Genomic DNA, 17,356 nt, shown 5'->3' with positions numbered 1-17,356 from the left:
TTGCGTAGAGAGAGATGTGCTGTTCCGTCAAACTTCATCCCAGTACCATTGATTACTTTCAACTGGGAAACAAATTCCAAATCCAAATACAAAATCTCATCGCAAACACGACCGACATCTCAGTGACATAATATATATGGGGTAACAAAAGGAAATCAAGATTCGAGTTTCACGTCACCACAACAAATGCAAGCATCGTAGAGATTTACCAGAATAGCAACCAAAGAATTCGGGAGCTCATACTATACAAGAAGCGGAGACCATTATGATGTCGAGAATGATGATATGTAGCCCGTTGAATAAAACGGAAGCTTCTATCCGTTACCCGAACAAGAATCTGATGTCGTCTTGGTTCAGCATTTGAAGCCACCACAAACGGATAGAACGATGATGAGAATGAGGGCGATGAGGATGCCGAGAACTATAAGCTTTATCTTCATGTTCTGGAGCCACATGTTCCTTCTCAGCTTCGTGCCCTGTTGCCTGAAGTCTTGTGCCTAACAAAGGAAAATTTTTGATGTTTTTGTGTTTATGTTCACTTGATAGGAACAAGGAAATGCGGCCCGAGAGGCATGAAGAAAAGCCAAGTTGACGTAAAACCTTGAGCTTTTATTCTTTTAGCTTACCTGAGATCGGAGATTTTCCGTCTTGTCTACCAGAATCTCGATTTTTTCCCCACGATCAAGAACCTGAAACATATTAATAAAGCACAACAAATTTGAACCCTTGTTTTCCATCAAAATCATCGTCATATTCCAACAAAGAATGCAGCAGACTAGACAGGTGTAAAACATGAATGGTGACATGCCTTCTCAATGTTCTCCATCATAACTCCTTTCACCTCAGAAACCTGAGCTTTGACTTTAGCCAACTTGTTAATCTCGTCCGGGTGATCCACACAGTATTGCATTTGCTCCTTCATCTTAGACCTGAACCAAGCAGTACACCGAAAAATATCAACACCAGCTACTGGTTGTGCCAGAGAAAAAATTCACAGAACACAAGAAAAATTACGCGAATTCCTTGTTCAGACTGTTTGCAGTTGCGGTATCAGCTTTTCCCCCACCATATCTTTTGGTAAACTCTTCCTTGACTCGCTCAAGAAAGGCAATTGGAAGCTGTCGACCGACAGACTCAACCGCAACAACACAGTAAGCTACAATATTGAACAGAGTGTTTAGTCATACATCGATCAATCGGAAAAAATGACCAATAAGATGCAAAATGATGACGTTGATACAAAGGCAACACTCAAGGATATGACAGGAACTGTGTCTAAGCAAATCTTTATGAGATAGTAGCAAAGGTATGACCTTTCTTAAAAGCTTCACAAGAGTATTGAATTATACCATACCAAACAAATATCGGTGACATCTCACCATAACTCAGGACGGAGTGGGTTTACTGGTAAAATACATTAAAGTTAAATCCAAATCCAAACCCGGTAAGAAACAGAGAAGCAAATAACTCAAACTCTCCAATCGAAAACACTCAGAAAGAAGCACTTTGAGCAAATAAGACAACAGAAGACCCAACTCCATGATTGTCCCCTCTTCGCCAAACACAAGAGCAGCTAACCCCAACAGATCCGACAAGAGTAAAGCCACATCAAGAACAAAAAACGACACCCACAAACCACCACCGTATCTATGCTGGACATCAATTGGTGAAACCCATGCACAGAGTAATAGCAATATCAATCATTTAAAAAGACAATACCAGATCACGTCTACTGCAGCAACTTAGGCAAATGAGTATCAACATGCCCAAAAGCAAACCCACGAAATCAGCACAGAGAGAGAGAGAGAGGACGATACTGAAGCCGTCATCGACGAGGTAATTGAAGGTGTGGCCGTCACAGTTGTAAGTGAACTTGTTGTTGGAGGAAGGGAGCTTCTGAAGACACTGCGCCGCTATACTGGTGAAGTTTCCGGTGAACTCCGTGTACTCCGCCAAAATCACCGTGCCTCGAGCCACGAAACTGTAGATCAGCGACTGCTGCCCCATCGAATTCCAAGATCAACAACAAAAATCCTAAACCCTAGCTGAAGACGAAGAACACAAATCTGGAGTAAATATTTTCTATGTTCGAAATCGAAGGGACCGTAGATGAACAGAGAGGAGAGGAGATTCGATTTTACTGTGTTTAAAAGAGTGGAAATTTCGTTGTCGCTTATATGGCAAGCGACGTTGCTTTTTGGCTGTTGAATTGTCAAATTTACCTCAAAAATCGTGAGAAATAACGAAAGTGCCACGACGTCTCAAAGTATGCCAAAAATGTTTGAATTTTGAATAATTTACTTGTAATGTACCTCTAAACTTTTTCTGTTTTTTAACCTTTTTTTGTTTTACCCTTTAGTTTTGGATTCACCGTATTCGTCCAACAAATTTTATATATTTATTACAATTCCGATTCGAATTATTAGAATACCCTAGTATTTGGATAGATTTTGGAGGTCGTTAAAGTTTTAGATACATACATACATACATACATACACATATACATATTTTTTTTTTACTTTTCCCATGTTTTTTTTGGTATTATAATAACCATAAAACTATTTCATATCATATTATATGGTATTACAGAAATAAAATAGAAACGGCTAGAGTGTTGTTTACTTGTAAAAAGAACAATTTGGTCACCCGTCCAATGAAGAGCGGAAATTCCCTTTTCTTCACCAAATTAACACCTTCATAATAAAGCGCATATATATATATATATAAATGAAAGAAATGTTTTTTTCATGAAGTAAAACATGTGTGTATATTACTCAAAACAATCACACCACCAAACAAAAATTGTTCACTCCTCTTCCAACAGACCGGCCATTGGAACTTTACCAATGATTTCCTCTTCGTCTCCTTCTCCTTCATCCATGGCCGATCCCTTGTTTTTCACGTAATCCACTTTGAAATCATAGTCGTCGTCATCCATGAGATCACCTGAACTTTTGCTCCCCTTCTTCCTCCTCTTCTTCTCCGCCCTCTTCATTTTCGTATTCAGCATTCCTTCCGACGAGTACAGCGTCTCGTTCTGCTTCCTCGTCTCGGACTTCCCCTTGGATTTCCCTGCATTGTCTTCTTCTGTTCCCATTGACTCATCTCCATCACCCTCAACCATAACTTCTCCGCTCCCACCGCCATGGCCTCGTTCTTGGGTCTGAGCCTGAGATCCATCCTGTGGTTCAGTCATAACATAATGAAGATTCATAATATTGGATTCAAGATTCTTAAGCTCTGTGGTTTAGGTGAACAAGAAACCGATAAAATCCGCAAACCTCGAGCATTGTTTCGTCGAATGTGAGAGGGCAACTCGGAGAAACTTCGACAGGGTTGAAGTCATTAACTGTCTTGAGACTCCCGATGAACGAGGATTCCCCGTTGTAGACCTCGTCGATGTTGAACTCCTTCCCCATTTCCGTAACAATCTTTGCCTCTGCATGTTCTCCTTCATCCCTCTTTGGCGGCATTGTATAATACGGGATTTTACCTATACAGACAGATTCATATAAACAACGATGGCTTAAACAAGGATTTGCTGCGAGTTCTTTGCAGCCGAGGAGATTTAACCGAAAAATGAATAAGCATATACCCTCATTCCAGTCATGCAAAACGATCCTAGCAGCAGCTCCAATATCCACAAGACCACCCTTCTTGAGCTTACCCCTTACAGTGGCGACTTTGTAGAGAAAATCATCAACTGAATCGAAGCCCGGGATTTTATACAGAGTCACAAGCATATTTTCCGGACAAAGCTTGAGAATTTCCCTCACTAAGTTATTACCCACCCAGAAAAAAAATAATCACGGATTAGCTTGCAGAACATACAACGATTAACAAAATGAAACATGCTAAGTGATATCTGGTTCATTCCGGTTACCTGGACTAACTGGATCATCCAACTTCTCGATCCTTTTGCAATTTCGGAGAGCTATAGAAGCATCAGTTCCCGAAGATTTGAGCATAACAACACCAGGACAATCCAACAACTTCACGTTTTTGTCCAACTGGACTTCTTGCAATGACCTAGTCAGTCCTGGAGTAGACCCAACATTGACAACATGGGATCTCTTCAAGCTGTTAATCAGACTACTCTTCCCGACATTAGGCAGTCCAATAATACCGACTGTAATAGATTTCTTGAGCTGCCAAAGATCAGTAAAAGCGATTCAATTTCTCATAATATGGTATAATAACATAATTCAAGGCAGAAGCTCAAATAAAGAACTGAATAAATATTGTTATAGACACTCAAATGGTAAATTATCAAAACCAACCTCATGACTCCTTGAGTAATTTTTCAGCAATTTGATTAGAGTTTCAGCCCCAAGACAATCACTTGTTTGCAGAAGATTGCTTGGTTTTGCTGCCTTAGATGATTTCCAGCCTAAATTTGCTCTCTGTTCCTGGGTGCTACACTTGAAGGCAACAGCTGGCAATTCCTCCCTAAGATATTTCAGCCATTTCTCAACAGCCTCCCGGGGAACAAGATCTAAACAAGAGAATTCATTACAACGAGCAAGTTAATCACTCCCTCTCCAAAAAAAAAACATGGAATTTCTCTATGTCCATCAGGGTAAGTATACATTACCAATCTTGTTCAACAGCAAGACAAGGTGCTTATTAGGACCAGATTGCATCACCATCTTCTCCATGTCAACGCACCGAGTACCGAGGGGATCACGGGCATCAAGAACTTCCAAAATGACATCAGATAGTTCGATGACTTTAACAAGCTCCTTGTAGAAAGCCCTGTCCGAATTATCTGCATAGCAATAAAAATCAGGTTAAGGAAAAAGCAGATTGTAAGAACAAACATCACAACACTCATTCACCACAAACTCACCCCGAACGGTCACGACTCTAGCAAAGTCGGCCGTGCTATTTCCCTCTCCAAATCCTTCTTCTTCCATCTTGGTATTATCATCCTCGAGCAAACCAAGTTTCCTCTTTTGGGCCTGAGTAGATGCACAAAGAGAGATAAGATAAAACCTACACTGCATAATACTCCACAAACGAAAAAGTAAAACTCCATCCAAGCAGAAAGATTTTACAATGAAGCACTAAAGCAGGATAATCAATCAAAGGTACTTTCATTTCATGAAGCCCTAATCTCAAACATAAAAAATCATGAAGGAATCATGAAGGAAACCCGATCATGAACTCGACCAGGTAAAGACAAGAGCATCAAAGTGAAGAACAGAAGATACCCTTTCTTTGCGAGCGGCTTTCTTCTGCTCAAGCTCCTCGAGAGCACGAGCACGACGGGCTTCAAGGGCCTTGAGCTCCTGTTCCTTGAAAGGCCAGTCATTGGGGATACCTGGGTCCTTCTCGACCTTCTGCTTGCGATTAATCCCTAGCTTCTTAGCTTCCTTCGCTTTCTTCTTGTGATGTTCCTTCACCTTCCTAAGGACCTTGTACTTCTGCTTCAGCGTCACCCTCTTACTCTTGCTCTCTGCAAAAAATCGCCGACAGCAAGCAACCAGTGAATTTCCAAAAAAAAATATATCATACAATTCAACCGTAGAAAAGAAATTCGATTAAATGGTTTTCCCTTACTTTTGCTCCTCTTCACCAGAAGAGCGGAGGAAAAACGGAAAGAGACGGGATTTAGAGGAACAGAGTTCAGAAAAGTGGGAAAGAGGAAAGGAGACAGCAATTGGAGGACTAGGGTTTGGAAAAATCACTCAAATGAACCATTTGATCGCATCTTTTTCACCTATACACCACCAAAAACATAACACATTTTTTTCTCCGTAAAAAGACGAAATTACCCTTAATGAATCACGATATTTATCCGTTCGAAAACAACTTCGTTATTACGACTTCGTAATTAATTCTAAATATAGTTATAAAAAGGTGGCAAAAAAAATTATCCGTCGTATTTTAATTGTATATCAGTTATATGTTAATCGCAAAAAGGTTGCAAAAAATAAAACGAAAAGGGTATTTTGGATTTTTTTCAATCGAAAAGTGGGTTAAAATTGAAATTTTTTTTTTTTCTTGGTGATGTACCATGAAATTGCTGCGACCAATTGGGTTATTAGGGTTAAAACCCCCCTAGGGTTTTGCGGCAGAAGACAAAATATTTTAAAAATATAGAAAAAGGGAATGATGCGACGAAGGATCGAACTGCAGCTCGCAAACTAACTCGGATGGTTCCGAATTACGAGAACTACGCCCTAGCCAACTGCGCACCAACCCGATGGCAATTTTTCTTGGATATACGGCAAAACTTTTGCAGATAATAACAAAATAAAATAGTAAAAAATAAAAAATTATTGGGGTGAGAGAGGATCGAACTCTCGACCTCAGGATCACTCAGAAGCTATGAGACCTACGCGCTAGCCAACTGCGCCACCACCCCGATGCTGTTAAGAAGAAAATATGACTTAATAGCTTCTGACACATAGTCAAACAGAATCCTTCGGGTACGCACAACCCCAATCCTCTTCTTTTCTTCGTTTGTTCTTCAAACGCGAAAATTCCTACTCTCCTGAAGCTTTTGGTGATATTTTGAGGCTTGTTTGCTAGGTTTTCGAGGTAATCTATGCGATTCTCATCTGTTTGACCTCTCGGTAAGCCAAGCTTCAACACATGGATCCCAATGTAGATTGATTTTGAAACATTTTGCGCTAGGAAATGGCGGAATTGAATATCTGTTATTAGGATTTTCTTTGTTTTGAGCCACTCTGGAATTCGCTTCTTTTGCCACTGCTGTCGTTGCACTAAACAGGGATTCGAACCTAAGAATCTTTGTCGTACTCGTAGATACGGACATAGTACTGCCGAGTAGATGCTTGTATTGGTTTTCGAATTGAATTTGTGCTTACGGTGGTGTAGGGATTTGGCTTGTGAGCTTATCTCCTCAAGTTTCAAAGGGCTTTCGTTTCATGTGCGTACTAGGTTCGGCATGTTGTAGTCGTGGCTTCAGACATTTTACCAATGGCTGCACATACAGCGGCTCCATTATCGCTCATGCAGCCGCGGATGCAGGGAGTTCATTTTAGTAAAAGAAGCTACATTTCCAGGAGCCCATTTATAAAAATTGCAGAAAGGTTGATTCTTAATACCTTTTCTTTTTCTTATTCGTTTGGTTCAGATCTCTTTGTTGTTGAATTAGACACGGCATGTACTCTTAGTTCTTCTCTTACGTTCTTACTTGTTGATTTGACACACTTTTGTCGTCCTTGACCATTTGAATTGGATGAGAGTGATGGCATTGTATTCTTACAGAAGGGTGTATCACATTACACATGTAGAATTACTTGCTGCTGTCCTTGTGTTAATCCTGCTTGTATATTCCTCTCCATCTGTAGGAAGCTGTTAGGGAGTTGCAAAATCAGATTGTGCCATTCACAGGAATTTTGCAGCCTTAGTTCTCGTAGTTTGCTGAATCTTGAAGCATATTTAACTCTAGGAGAGTCTTCCTGTAAGGGTACTTGCTTGGCGTCTTTGGCAGATTTTGATGGTGCCGCAGCTTCTGAATGGGTCCCTATAGGTGACCATGTTCTTCTCATGACCAGTATATTCCTTACATATATGGCTGGAGTGATTCCTGTTCAAAATTCTGGTTATTCTCCCAAAAATAACATCTTGGAGGAGAACCCGGATTTTGGAACTTCACCATCTTCTGGTAGGTAAGAGTAATCATTTCAAAGATACTGAATGATAGTGATGTCTTTGTTCCATGTCACTATATACTGCTATAAAATGTCTATACAGGAGGAAACTGCTGTTTCATTGACATGGCCCTTTCCTTCTATAAACTGATCTAGGGATAAGGATTTTGGAGGTGATTTGAAGTCTGTGTGGGATGTAGTGAAGAGAAAGCTTTTAGATTCTTTAGATGCCATCAAACATGAAAGTAAACTTGGAAGTAATATCCTCAATGCTAAGCATCCCCAAGGAAAGCCCCCATTGAGCTTGTATGCAATCTCTGATGGTCCTCGGTTAAATTTGCTCTGGGCATGTTTTCAACATCTCGAGGAAGAGGCAAGATTTTCTCTCGCTCCTTTTTCTCTTTCACTTTGCACACATTTTTTACATGAAGTTTCAATAAACGTTCATTCTAGTTCAGTAGATACTAGTATTGTCTAAGTTTGATTGATAATCAACAAAGGCAGCATAGAGGATTTCCAGATAGTGGCAAGTTTGAACGAATTATGGTCAAGTAATAGTATCGATATTTTCTTCAGATGGATTCCAGCTTGTCTCACAATGTTTAAAGGGATATTATTGTGAGGAAAATCCTCAAGATGTCTCATACTAGTTGAATCAGATTATTTGCGGCAAGAATCTAATAACTAGTTGAACCACTAGAAACACTTTGAGTGCGTTCACTTACTGCAATTTCCAATCCCAGTATTCAGAACTGATGGAATATGTTTTTATTTCAGGCAAACAAGATCTCTGACACAATCAACATGGATGACTGGATGATTGATTTTGCTTATGTTGTCCGCAAAGCATGTCAAGCAGCAGGCACGTCTTGGCTACAGAGGGAGCTGCATCAAGAAGACAACGATTCTGACAAGGTTGGTTGATATCTTGAAATCTTCAGTAACTACTAGAATAGATTATTATAATTTTGGTTATTTCGACGTAAGATCTAGAAAATGAACACCAGGCTATATCCTGCAATGTGCAGGCAATCACGCCATTGCTGATCAGAAAGTTGAACGAAGAGGACACTGTTTTGGACAAAATAAGAAAATCAGGCAAGGAAGATTTGTACAGAGAATTCTTATATTTTCATATATTCGGGTCTCTCGGGAAAGAGAGCTGCTATGACTCTAGCTTGTTTCGTGCACATGGAGTTACCATTTTGGAAGATTTCATGATAACTTTAGCTGACGGGATCTCCAGCATCTATCTAGAGCTTATCTCTGTAGATGGAAGCTTATCAAATGAAACGAATTCGGGAGGATTAGAAATCTGTAATCTTTCCAGCCGGGCACTTCAAAAACTGCGTAACGAGGTAAAAAACTGTGTATAGCTTGTATTAATCCACCATAAGCTAACTGACAAAAGATCTCATCTTCATTAACAGGTAGCCTTGTACCAGTGGTTGCATCAGAATCTGGAGGCAGTTGTGTCCATGTACGAAGATCGGTTTGACCTCTACGTCCTTCAAACTCAGGTCATCAGCGAAAAAAACACGGACAGAGTTCAGACAGGAAGCCTTAATTGGTGGAGAAAGCTTACAACAGGACAAACTAAAGCTGCATCTTCATCGCCAACCGTACGATACTCCATAATCAGCGATTTCTCTTTGCCCGTGAAGCGAACCAAGGAGCTAAAGGCTCTGTCGGGATGGTAAAATCTTTTCTTCCATTGCCTCGAAAACATTAAAAAAAACGAAGAACCAACTGGAAAATCAATGGAATGTGTGGGTTTTTTTAATTGCAGGAGGTACTACTTCAGTCTGTTCCTGGAGTTATCAGACATTAGCATGCCGATAATAAGAATCGGATTGGAGAAATTTAGTAGCATTGTATCGTTCTTCCTCGTCACATTGATCGGTAGGTCGGTCGGGCTCATCTTCACCGGGATTAGGCAATCTCTCCGGTGGAAGTGAATTCCATGACAGTGATAAGTGTTTTGTCTCCTGCCTTTTGATTCTTTCTTCTCCTTCTTTTGGTTAGTAAGAGGTATGATAGTGAAGCATGATTGATATGTTTTTTTCCCCTTGACTCCATTGTTTAAAAACCTTCACTTGCCTCCATTGTCTTGCCGCAAGGTCTCCCATCCCATTTCTTTAGCGCGAGAATAAATTTACCATGTTCGTGGAAATGTCTAGTTCAGATTATTACCATATTTTCTTGCAGATGTGTGTAAGGGTGAGATTAAAAAAAAAAAAGGAAGAAAAAATATTAAGGAAAATTCTAAAAAAAACACTAAACATTTCACAAAAAATACCTAAATTTTTATTATTTTTTTTTTAAAAAAATAAAATTTTAAATTGTTTAAAATAATATCTAAACCATTCAATTAATGTCACTTTAAACGGCATGCAGAAGTGCAAATATGGCGTAAAAAAAATTTTACGCCATTGCTTAATTTGTTATTCGTCGAATATTTCAAATATTATTTTAAAAAATTTTAAAAATTTAGTATCTTTTATTAAAAAAAATTCAATCAAAATTGAAATTACAGTTTTTTTTTGGATTTTCTCAAAATATTATTATTGTCATAATTTAAAAGTAGGAATTTTTTGCCCAAGCGCGCAAGATTAGCCCTAGCTCGATGCCTTTGCATGTAAATTTCGGCCCGTTTAGGCTCCAGCAGGCAAAACATTCTCTTTGGCCCACGAAATTAGCGTAACCATGACTCGACCCATACGTTCCTCCGCTCCAATCAAGGGTCAAGTCTATCTCCCTTGCCGGCGCCGGCGCTTAAACCCTTCTGAAAAATCTGAGTTTCCCCATAACTTGTCGCGCATTACAACTGAAAATTGTCCAAACCCAGGTTCGAGATGTTCATCAGATGTCGTCACTTGAAGAAAATTTCGCGGCTTTCTTCTCGGTTTGTCCCAGGTAGGTGGTATTTCATTTTCTTCTTCAATTGGCGGGTTTAAGGTTTCGAGTGATTTCATGGTTGTCGGAATATTTTGTGTGTTTCCATAGGGAATCCTTGCGACCGTTTCCGGCGATCCTTTACTGTGTCTGCCGCTTCTTTAGCTCCTTTGTCTGCTACAGATACAGTCATTGTCCCCAAGCCATTGCTCGGAGAAAATTTTTCTCGCGGGTAACTTCATTCGTGATCTTTGTTATTTTCGTTGTTTGTGTTCTGTTTGCAACTTCTATGATTTCCGGTTCCGTATTCATAATTGTTTTCTCTGTTCCGTAATTCCTGCGTTGTGCCGTTTGTATCTGTTCTAATTTGTATGGGGCGGTCTTCTTCAGGTTCTCAACAATACCTCAAGTATCACAAGCTTCTTCTCAACATGTTGATTTACTTTCCTACATTAAATCTGCCATTGATGAGCTTCAAGGTACTGAATTGTCGTCTGGATTCTGAAACTTGAGCTTCACCATTGTTTCTGATGTGTTGTCTTTGAAATTTCTCTTGTCTGTATAAAACAACTTTGAGATGTGAATTGGCAGGCCCTTCTCATTATTGGCTTAACCTAGATAAGGAAAATAAAAGGTTCTTCAATAGAAAAGCAACCTATCTAGTAGTGGCAGGGCAGTGGCTAAATGGAATTAGTGACTTGAACAGTGTGGTTGAGAATGTGAAGTTGCTTCAGCAGAGGTATAACGTACTTTCTCTGTTTTTCTAGGCTTCTAGCTTTCCAAACTATGATGGTTACACAAGAAATGGTATTGAGATATTGTTTTGTGCTGTTTTAGGTTTCCAGATGTCTATTTCGTGGGCATCAATTTCAGTAATCAAGCTCGAACTGTTGATGATAGATTCGAGTTATATAATTTGATTGTGAAGGAGTACCTTACGTTTCCTATGTTACTTTCTGAGAAAGAATTCCCTGAGGTAAATTGTTTCTCATAGAAAGTAGTCATTTTAATATGTAATGTATGACATGATACATAGATGCATACACACAAACATACATATTGTGCTTAATATCTAAAAGGTGCGATGCATTTTTATTTTAATAGGCCGCTGGGGAAGTATGCTACATCATATCCAGAGAATTTGAGAATCCTTTAATTTACCATGAGAAGGACCTTGATATTTCCGTCCTGAGCAGAGGTATGCTTATGTTACCATGAGATCAACCGGTGAGGAAGTACCTCCATTGACAATATTATTTTCATTGTTGACCTTTAGAAATATTCGTCCTGATGGAACAAAGCTAATATTTGGTGATTGAACCATCTTGTTTTCTTACATCAGATGTCATGTATCAGCTGTAAAATTGAAAGTCTTGATTTTTGTGCGCTTAATTTTGTGTTCTGATTTCTTCGTGTTATGCATCGTTGCAGCACTTGAAGAGTCCCTCGCACACGATAATGAGAAACCCAAGTCTGTCAAACTTTTCTCAAACACTTGGTCAAAACAGGCTGATAACATCAAAGAATCACATTTCTGTTCTCCTTTCCAGGACTTGCTTCTTTACTTTCCAGGTCCATTTTTCTTGTCCATTTCAAATCAATTTTCAAAGGATTTTACATTTGTATTATTGTGTAATGTTGTTGCAGAGAGTATTTTGAGGGATGGCTTTATAAGATTTTATATTATCATTCAATAATAGTTATTCTCAGAATCTGATAGTCCCTGCAACAGGCTGTATATCTGCAGACATAACTGGTGATCGTCTGTTCCTTTCCGACAGCAACCATCATCGAATTCTTATTTTAGATAGCAGTGGAAAGATTTTGGACAGTGTAAGTGAACTCAGCCGTGTCTGGAAAAGTACCAATGTGATTGATTTTTTTTCTTTTCAGCTTAATGTTTTGGAAAGACTAAAGAGCATCCGTAGAGACTATGCTCATTTGAAGCTACTTGTTAACTAAACAGAGCTGAAATTCAGACAATGTTTTTATGTCAGATTGGTTGTTGCCCAGGTTTTGAGGACGGAGAATTCGAATCTGCAAAGATGCTACGTCCTGCAGCTTCCCTTTATGATGAAGAGGAGGATTGCCTTTACATTGTAGATTCTGAGGTATGCTCTTTGGATTGCAAAACTGTGATCATCAATTGTGTCATCGTTGTTTCACATTAAGATTTATTGTCTTTTGTCTGTTTTTCCTTCTTTGAGAAAGAATCATGCCATTAGAAGAGCAGATATGGAGAGACGGGTCCTAGAAACAGTATACCCCAAACAGAGTGAGAGGAATAATAGCGGTATATGGTCTTGGGTCATGAATAAATTGGGTCTCAGAAAGGATGATGATACAACAGTTCCTGCTAATGCAAAATCAGATGAATTTGATGCTCACTCTCTGATATTTCCATGGCATATTCTGAAACATGATGATGACAGTCTTTTAGTTATCAATAAAAGGTAAAAGGACTGATATTTTTCGTTCTCTCTTAGTTTCCCTTGATCGACTGTTTTCTCTTTTAATCATTTTGGTCTTTCGCTTTTTTCAGCTTTCAGAAATTATGGATGATGAATTTAACATCAGGAGAGATTGAAGAAGTCGTGGAAGGTTACATTAACGATTTGAATCTTTATAGAATTTTATGGTTCCTGAGCTGCGTCGGTATCTGATCATCACTATCTAACGTTCTTTTTATCAAAATTTTAAGGGATTCCAAAGATTTTGGAGATCTGTGGGCAGTTGATCATGGAGAAGCTATCGCATTTGAAACATTTGCCCCCGGGTTGGCTGCAACAGCAAACTGAGGCTTTAAGCTCGTGCAAGGAGATTCCGGCTGCTGCATTCTTGTCTTCTTTCACAAACCTCGGAGATGATACAGTCATGGCAGATATCGGTACAGTTCAGACACTGCGGAACCTGTATTTTTTTACGATGCTTGTTTAATGGTTTCATTTCTATACCTTGACCAACCCATTCTTACTTCTACTTTTTGTGGCTTCTATTTCTTAAGCTGGTCAAAGGGTGTTGAAGCTAAACAGAAAATCCGGAGCGTGTTCTAGCATACAATTCTCAAACCTCGGGATCCTTGGGTTGCCCTACTGGTTGGCCATCCCACTGGAGAGAGTTTATGCTCTGTTAGTATTTTTCTCTGCTGCCATTTCATGTTATCCGGGCCCTAAATGCTTACATGCAGCATGTTTTCTCGTTCTTTAACGTAATAACGGATGACATGCTGTTTTGGACATAATATGACAGATCTAATGGAGCTCGGAAAGCAGCCTTTAGTCACACTCAACGTTTTCAGTTGTTGCCAGGTAATAATATAAGTTGACAAACCCGTAAGTTTCGCCGATATCCCGAAGATATGATTGATGTTCTGTCATGATGGGCGATAGAAAATCACTATTCTCGTCCAAGTTGACATCTAAAGATCATCGGGTCTGATATAAGCACTAAATTTGCTGCTTTTTGTTTTTACAGGTAAAGTTAAGGCACGGTTGAACATAGAGATTCCCGCGGGAACAGAGCTCGTTGAACCATTACAGGAAAGCTGCATATGGCGCCAGGCAAGAGGATCAGCAACTGATATGTCGGTTTCGGAAACTGCTGAGGAACCCTCTGAGAAGGTTCAGTTTCAGACAAATGCTTCCCCTCTTTCTACAAATCGGTAATGATTTGAAGTGGTTCAGAAGTTTTCTTCCTCGGAACTTTTGCAGGTCGGAGTCTCCCAACAGTGGTACGATGAACTCGACAACCTCGCCTTTCAGACACTCAATGATGAAGTAGCTGCAGAAGAAGAAAGTGATGATAAGGATAAACCTTCTGAGGTTAATTCGGATGAGAAACATGTCAACATCAATTGCATTGTGAATATAAGTCCTGGTACAAGCCAGGTATGCCTATTCTTTTTCTGAAGTGCTTTTCTATCATGATTTTCGGTTTACTCGAATCAAACTCTCTAGTCTTACGAGATATTACCCGATCTTGGATTTATTTTTGTCGGTAACCCGAATGATTTGAATCCGAGGTCTAAACTAACAAATCAAACTATCTCTAGTCTCGTTCTTCCCCTATTTTCGCCCAGCCATCGACTCCATTTCTACTAACAAATGCTCTTTCTACTCGGATTCAGCTTATTGTTTACGCCGCGCTGTACTTGCGGCTCACAAGGAGTAGCAACTCAGAAGACGCAAACCGGGAAGAACTCGCATCCAGAATAGCCAATATCATCGTTAACCAAGACAGGAACACGAAAAATATGGGCCGAGATGTGTTCATTAAACTCTTGTCCGAGTCTAGCGGAGACCTGAGAGACCTCGTCTTCATGAAGCCGGTGAGCGTCGCTATAAGCTTGGACTCGATGGATCACCCGAAAGCCGATAACTCGAGAGACATAATCTTGACAGACTCCTCCATTGAAGTACATGTCTCCCTGTGAAAACGTTGTCTTCTGCATATCTGTTGTTTGATTCTTTCCAGTGTAATAATGTATGTACTGGTGAAAACACAAGTTATAACTCCTGCAATGTTTTGTAATAGTGATCTTCTTGCAGGAACATGAAGTGGATGCCATTTACAAGGGATTATATTTTTTAATCTTGTTTTGTGTAGTTTCTTTATGGGATTAATGAGATATATATATTTATATACATGAGAATAAGTTGTCATAAATAAGACAAACAGACCACAAAGTTCTAATTTTTTTCTCGAACAGGACAAAAGTTCAAAATGATTAAAGTGATGAAACCGAAACATAGTTAAAACTACATATACAATTCTACAGAGTCACAGTACCTTTCAGAAATGCCCAAAATCAGCTGTTTCTGGGACCAAAAAAGAGCGGCGGATTGTTCTTCCGCAGCATATGGGCGCGTCTCTGAATTGGCTGCGGAAAATATAACATAGCATGCTCAATTCAATTGTCGAAAACAGATCCACCGTAAGCTCGTTTCCAACCGAACGAAGCAACGGGTTGAGAAATGCTTATATAACTTGATCTCTGATCTGGTGATACATTCTTGCAGGTATTCATTCTTCGATTTCTCAATCAACGAGCTCTGGATCCGCAGTTCCGTTTCATGTCAACTGTTTGCAGCACACCATCAGGCTTCGTCCCATATAACTTGCCCATGGTACCGCTCGGTCTATAGGTGACTTTGCTTCCGCAAATTTCGCTAACCCTCCTTAGTTTAGAGGCATTAGCATTAACGGGCGAAGAAGATTCAGATTCAGCGCTTCTCCTTCTGGCGTTCTTTTTCCGCAGATACTCCTCTTTTCTTGCAGCAGCCTGTGCCTCCTCCCGTTCTTTCTTAACCTTCTCGTAAGCATTATGAACAACAGCAGCAGCATGAGCTGCACTACTCGACCTCGAGAATTTCCAGGTGGTGTGGTCATCCGAACCGGGATTTTGATTTTGCTTCTGACTGCTGAAGCTCCAACGGGTTGATATACCTGGCGGAGGTCTTTCTACCGCTAAAAACAACCGGTGACAGTTAGGGCACAACATACCACGGTTAACATAAATCCTAGGGTACTCGTACTGCAACTTGCATCTAAGGCAGATAGTCCAGAAGGTATCCGGTTTTGAATCTTTCAATGGACCTGGTACTGCTGTAGAACTGGCCTGTTTTGCAGGAAATGGCGATGAAGTTGTTAGACCAGGTCGTCCCGTTTTTGGAGCTTGAGATGAACCGTTAGCGTTAATAGCAGTAGGAACGGGCTTATGCACATTATTCTTCGGAGTCTTCACATTCGTACTCTTGGTGAAATTGCCGAAGCCGCTGTTAGCAGATGAAACTGAAACCTTTTGATAAACTGTCCATAAACTCCTCCTACGGTCATAAGCTGCTCTCTTCTCCTTGTCTGACAGAAGCTTCCAAGCTTCGGAAACATGCTTGAATGCTCCTTCGGCTCCAATAGATTTGTTCTTATCAGGGTGAAGCACTAGGGCAAGCTTCCTGTACTTTCTCTTCAAAGATTCATAATCATCCCGTTGACTCGCACCCAGTATCCCATACCAATCTGATTCCCCATTCACTTTGTTTTCCACAGCAGTATACACATCGAAAGTTGCCAACATCTGGGAAACGCCTTCGATCTCGGGATACAGATTTTGAGCTTTCAAAGCAAATTTCTTGGCCCCAGCAATGTCCTTTGCTATGAACTTCTTCTCAGAAATTTCTTTCGCCCTCATCGCCTCGTCTTTGTTGCATTCCATTTCTTTCGCTATTTGTACCATTCAAATAAATCACCTTCTGAAAAACTTCCTAAACCCCAACGAGATTCTCCACGATTTCAGCGCAACCCAAATCTCAGCTCCAGCTCCTGGTTATTAGAAAAATTTTGAAAATTGAACATAAACATGAACAAATGCCTTCGATTCAACAGTGTCATTTAAAAAATAAGAGTAGAGTTACTACGGTCATATGGAATCGAACCGAACAAAATCGCCAGAGACAAGATCAGTATTGCAGAAAGGAAAAAAAACCATTGACGACTCCATGTACATTCATTCAAAGTCAAACAAAGTATTCATTTTCACCCCGGCATTACTCTAGATAGATGAATCGCAGAACAAAAGTCCAGAACATTCCCGAAAAACAGACGAATGAGAACAGCTCAGCGATCAGACAGAACCAAACCTCGTTCCAGGATTCCATCAAACCCCAAATCAATCGGACACAAATCCTTAGGATTCGACGACCAACCGCGAAGAGGAAGAGTAAATAGAGAGGAAGGCTTACCCGCACGCGAAGAAGCTTAAAGTTCCACTGAGATGGTCCGTAGCCGCAGAGCCACCATTAGAGACGCTTCGCGGCTCTTCCGCTTTAGCCCTCTTTTCT

General features: G+C 40.0%; 5 protein-coding genes and 1 non-coding gene across 13 annotated transcripts; 2 read left to right on the top strand and 4 right to left on the bottom strand.

The window, feature by feature from the left end:
* Positions 1–74: 74 nt before the first annotated feature.
* On the bottom strand, positions 75–2,152 carry LOC104818957 (vesicle-associated membrane protein 725-like). 2 transcript variants are annotated; one of them, XM_010548776.2, is made up of 5 exons: positions 1,794–2,152; positions 1,015–1,156; positions 809–929; positions 627–689; positions 75–497 (listed from the first exon to the last, which is right to left on the bottom strand). In XM_010548776.2, exons 1-5 carry the CDS (start codon positions 2,005–2,007, stop codon positions 354–356), a joined length of 684 nt encoding a protein of 227 aa, XP_010547078.1. In that variant the 5' UTR covers positions 2,008–2,152; the 3' UTR covers positions 75–353. The 2 variants fall into 2 exon arrangements, with proteins under 2 accessions (XP_010547078.1, XP_010547077.1); XM_010548775.2 differs by having other exon boundaries at positions 1,818–2,152.
* A 546-nt stretch (positions 2,153–2,698) lies between these two features.
* Positions 2,699–6,784, bottom strand: LOC104820116 (guanine nucleotide-binding protein-like NSN1). The gene is made up of 10 exons (XM_010550489.1): positions 6,769–6,784; positions 5,563–5,670; positions 5,214–5,458; positions 4,850–4,961; positions 4,595–4,768; positions 4,281–4,495; positions 3,884–4,148; positions 3,596–3,775; positions 3,282–3,493; positions 2,699–3,181 (listed from the first exon to the last, which is right to left on the bottom strand). Exons 1-10 carry the CDS (start codon positions 6,782–6,784, stop codon positions 2,807–2,809), a joined length of 1,902 nt encoding a protein of 633 aa, XP_010548791.1. The 3' UTR covers positions 2,699–2,806.
* TRNAM-CAU lies at positions 6,286–6,370 on the bottom strand. Its single transcript is given in 2 exon segments — positions 6,286–6,321; positions 6,333–6,370. It is a non-coding gene; the product is annotated as a tRNA-Met (tRNA).
* LOC104818953 lies at positions 6,439–9,790 on the top strand. Of its 5 annotated transcripts, none has more exons than XM_010548763.2 (8): positions 6,439–6,546; positions 6,847–7,061; positions 7,323–7,643; positions 7,782–7,998; positions 8,403–8,540; positions 8,654–8,983; positions 9,056–9,321; positions 9,415–9,790. In XM_010548763.2, exons 2-8 carry the CDS (start codon positions 6,949–6,951, stop codon positions 9,581–9,583), a joined length of 1,554 nt encoding a protein of 517 aa, XP_010547065.1. In that variant the 5' UTR covers positions 6,439–6,546; positions 6,847–6,948; the 3' UTR covers positions 9,584–9,790. The 5 variants fall into 5 exon arrangements, with proteins under 5 accessions (XP_010547065.1, XP_010547067.1, XP_010547066.1 ...); XM_010548765.2 differs by having other exon boundaries at positions 6,453–6,546; positions 6,910–7,061; XM_010548764.2 differs by having other exon boundaries at positions 6,470–6,581; positions 6,910–7,061.
* A 543-nt stretch (positions 9,791–10,333) lies between these two features.
* Positions 10,334–15,110, top strand: LOC104818950. Its single transcript, XM_010548759.2, has 17 exons — positions 10,334–10,541; positions 10,632–10,752; positions 10,911–10,999; positions 11,112–11,259; positions 11,358–11,496; positions 11,625–11,718; positions 11,952–12,092; positions 12,253–12,353; positions 12,518–12,631; positions 12,732–12,973; positions 13,063–13,121; positions 13,222–13,407; positions 13,525–13,648; positions 13,770–13,828; positions 13,995–14,140; positions 14,231–14,407; positions 14,647–15,110. The coding sequence occupies exons 1-17, from the start codon at positions 10,481–10,483 to the stop codon at positions 14,950–14,952; spliced, it is 2,307 nt and encodes a 768-aa protein (XP_010547061.1). The 5' UTR covers positions 10,334–10,480; the 3' UTR covers positions 14,953–15,110.
* On the bottom strand, positions 14,217–17,350 carry LOC104818952 (chaperone protein DnaJ). Of its 3 annotated transcripts, none has more exons than XR_772737.1 (3): positions 17,258–17,350; positions 15,309–16,838; positions 14,217–14,300 (listed from the first exon to the last, which is right to left on the bottom strand). XR_772737.1 is itself a non-coding variant. In XM_010548760.1 (2 exons), the coding sequence occupies exon 2, from the start codon at positions 16,750–16,752 to the stop codon at positions 15,562–15,564; it is 1,191 nt and encodes a 396-aa protein (XP_010547062.1). In that variant the 5' UTR covers positions 16,753–16,838; positions 17,258–17,350; the 3' UTR covers positions 15,186–15,561. The 3 variants fall into 3 exon arrangements, 1 of the variants encoding a protein (XP_010547062.1); XR_772738.2 differs by lacking the exon at positions 14,217–14,300 and adding an exon at positions 14,966–15,034; XM_010548760.1 differs by lacking the exon at positions 14,217–14,300 and having other exon boundaries at positions 15,186–16,838.
* Positions 17,351–17,356: the final 6 nt, after the last annotated feature.

This window comes from Tarenaya hassleriana, unplaced genomic scaffold (assembly GCF_000463585.1).
Source record: "Tarenaya hassleriana unplaced genomic scaffold, ASM46358v1 Cleome3, whole genome shotgun sequence".
Lineage (NCBI taxonomy): Eukaryota > Viridiplantae > Streptophyta > Magnoliopsida > Brassicales > Cleomaceae > Tarenaya > Tarenaya hassleriana.
This window is presented reverse-complemented; position numbering and strand designations above follow the sequence as displayed.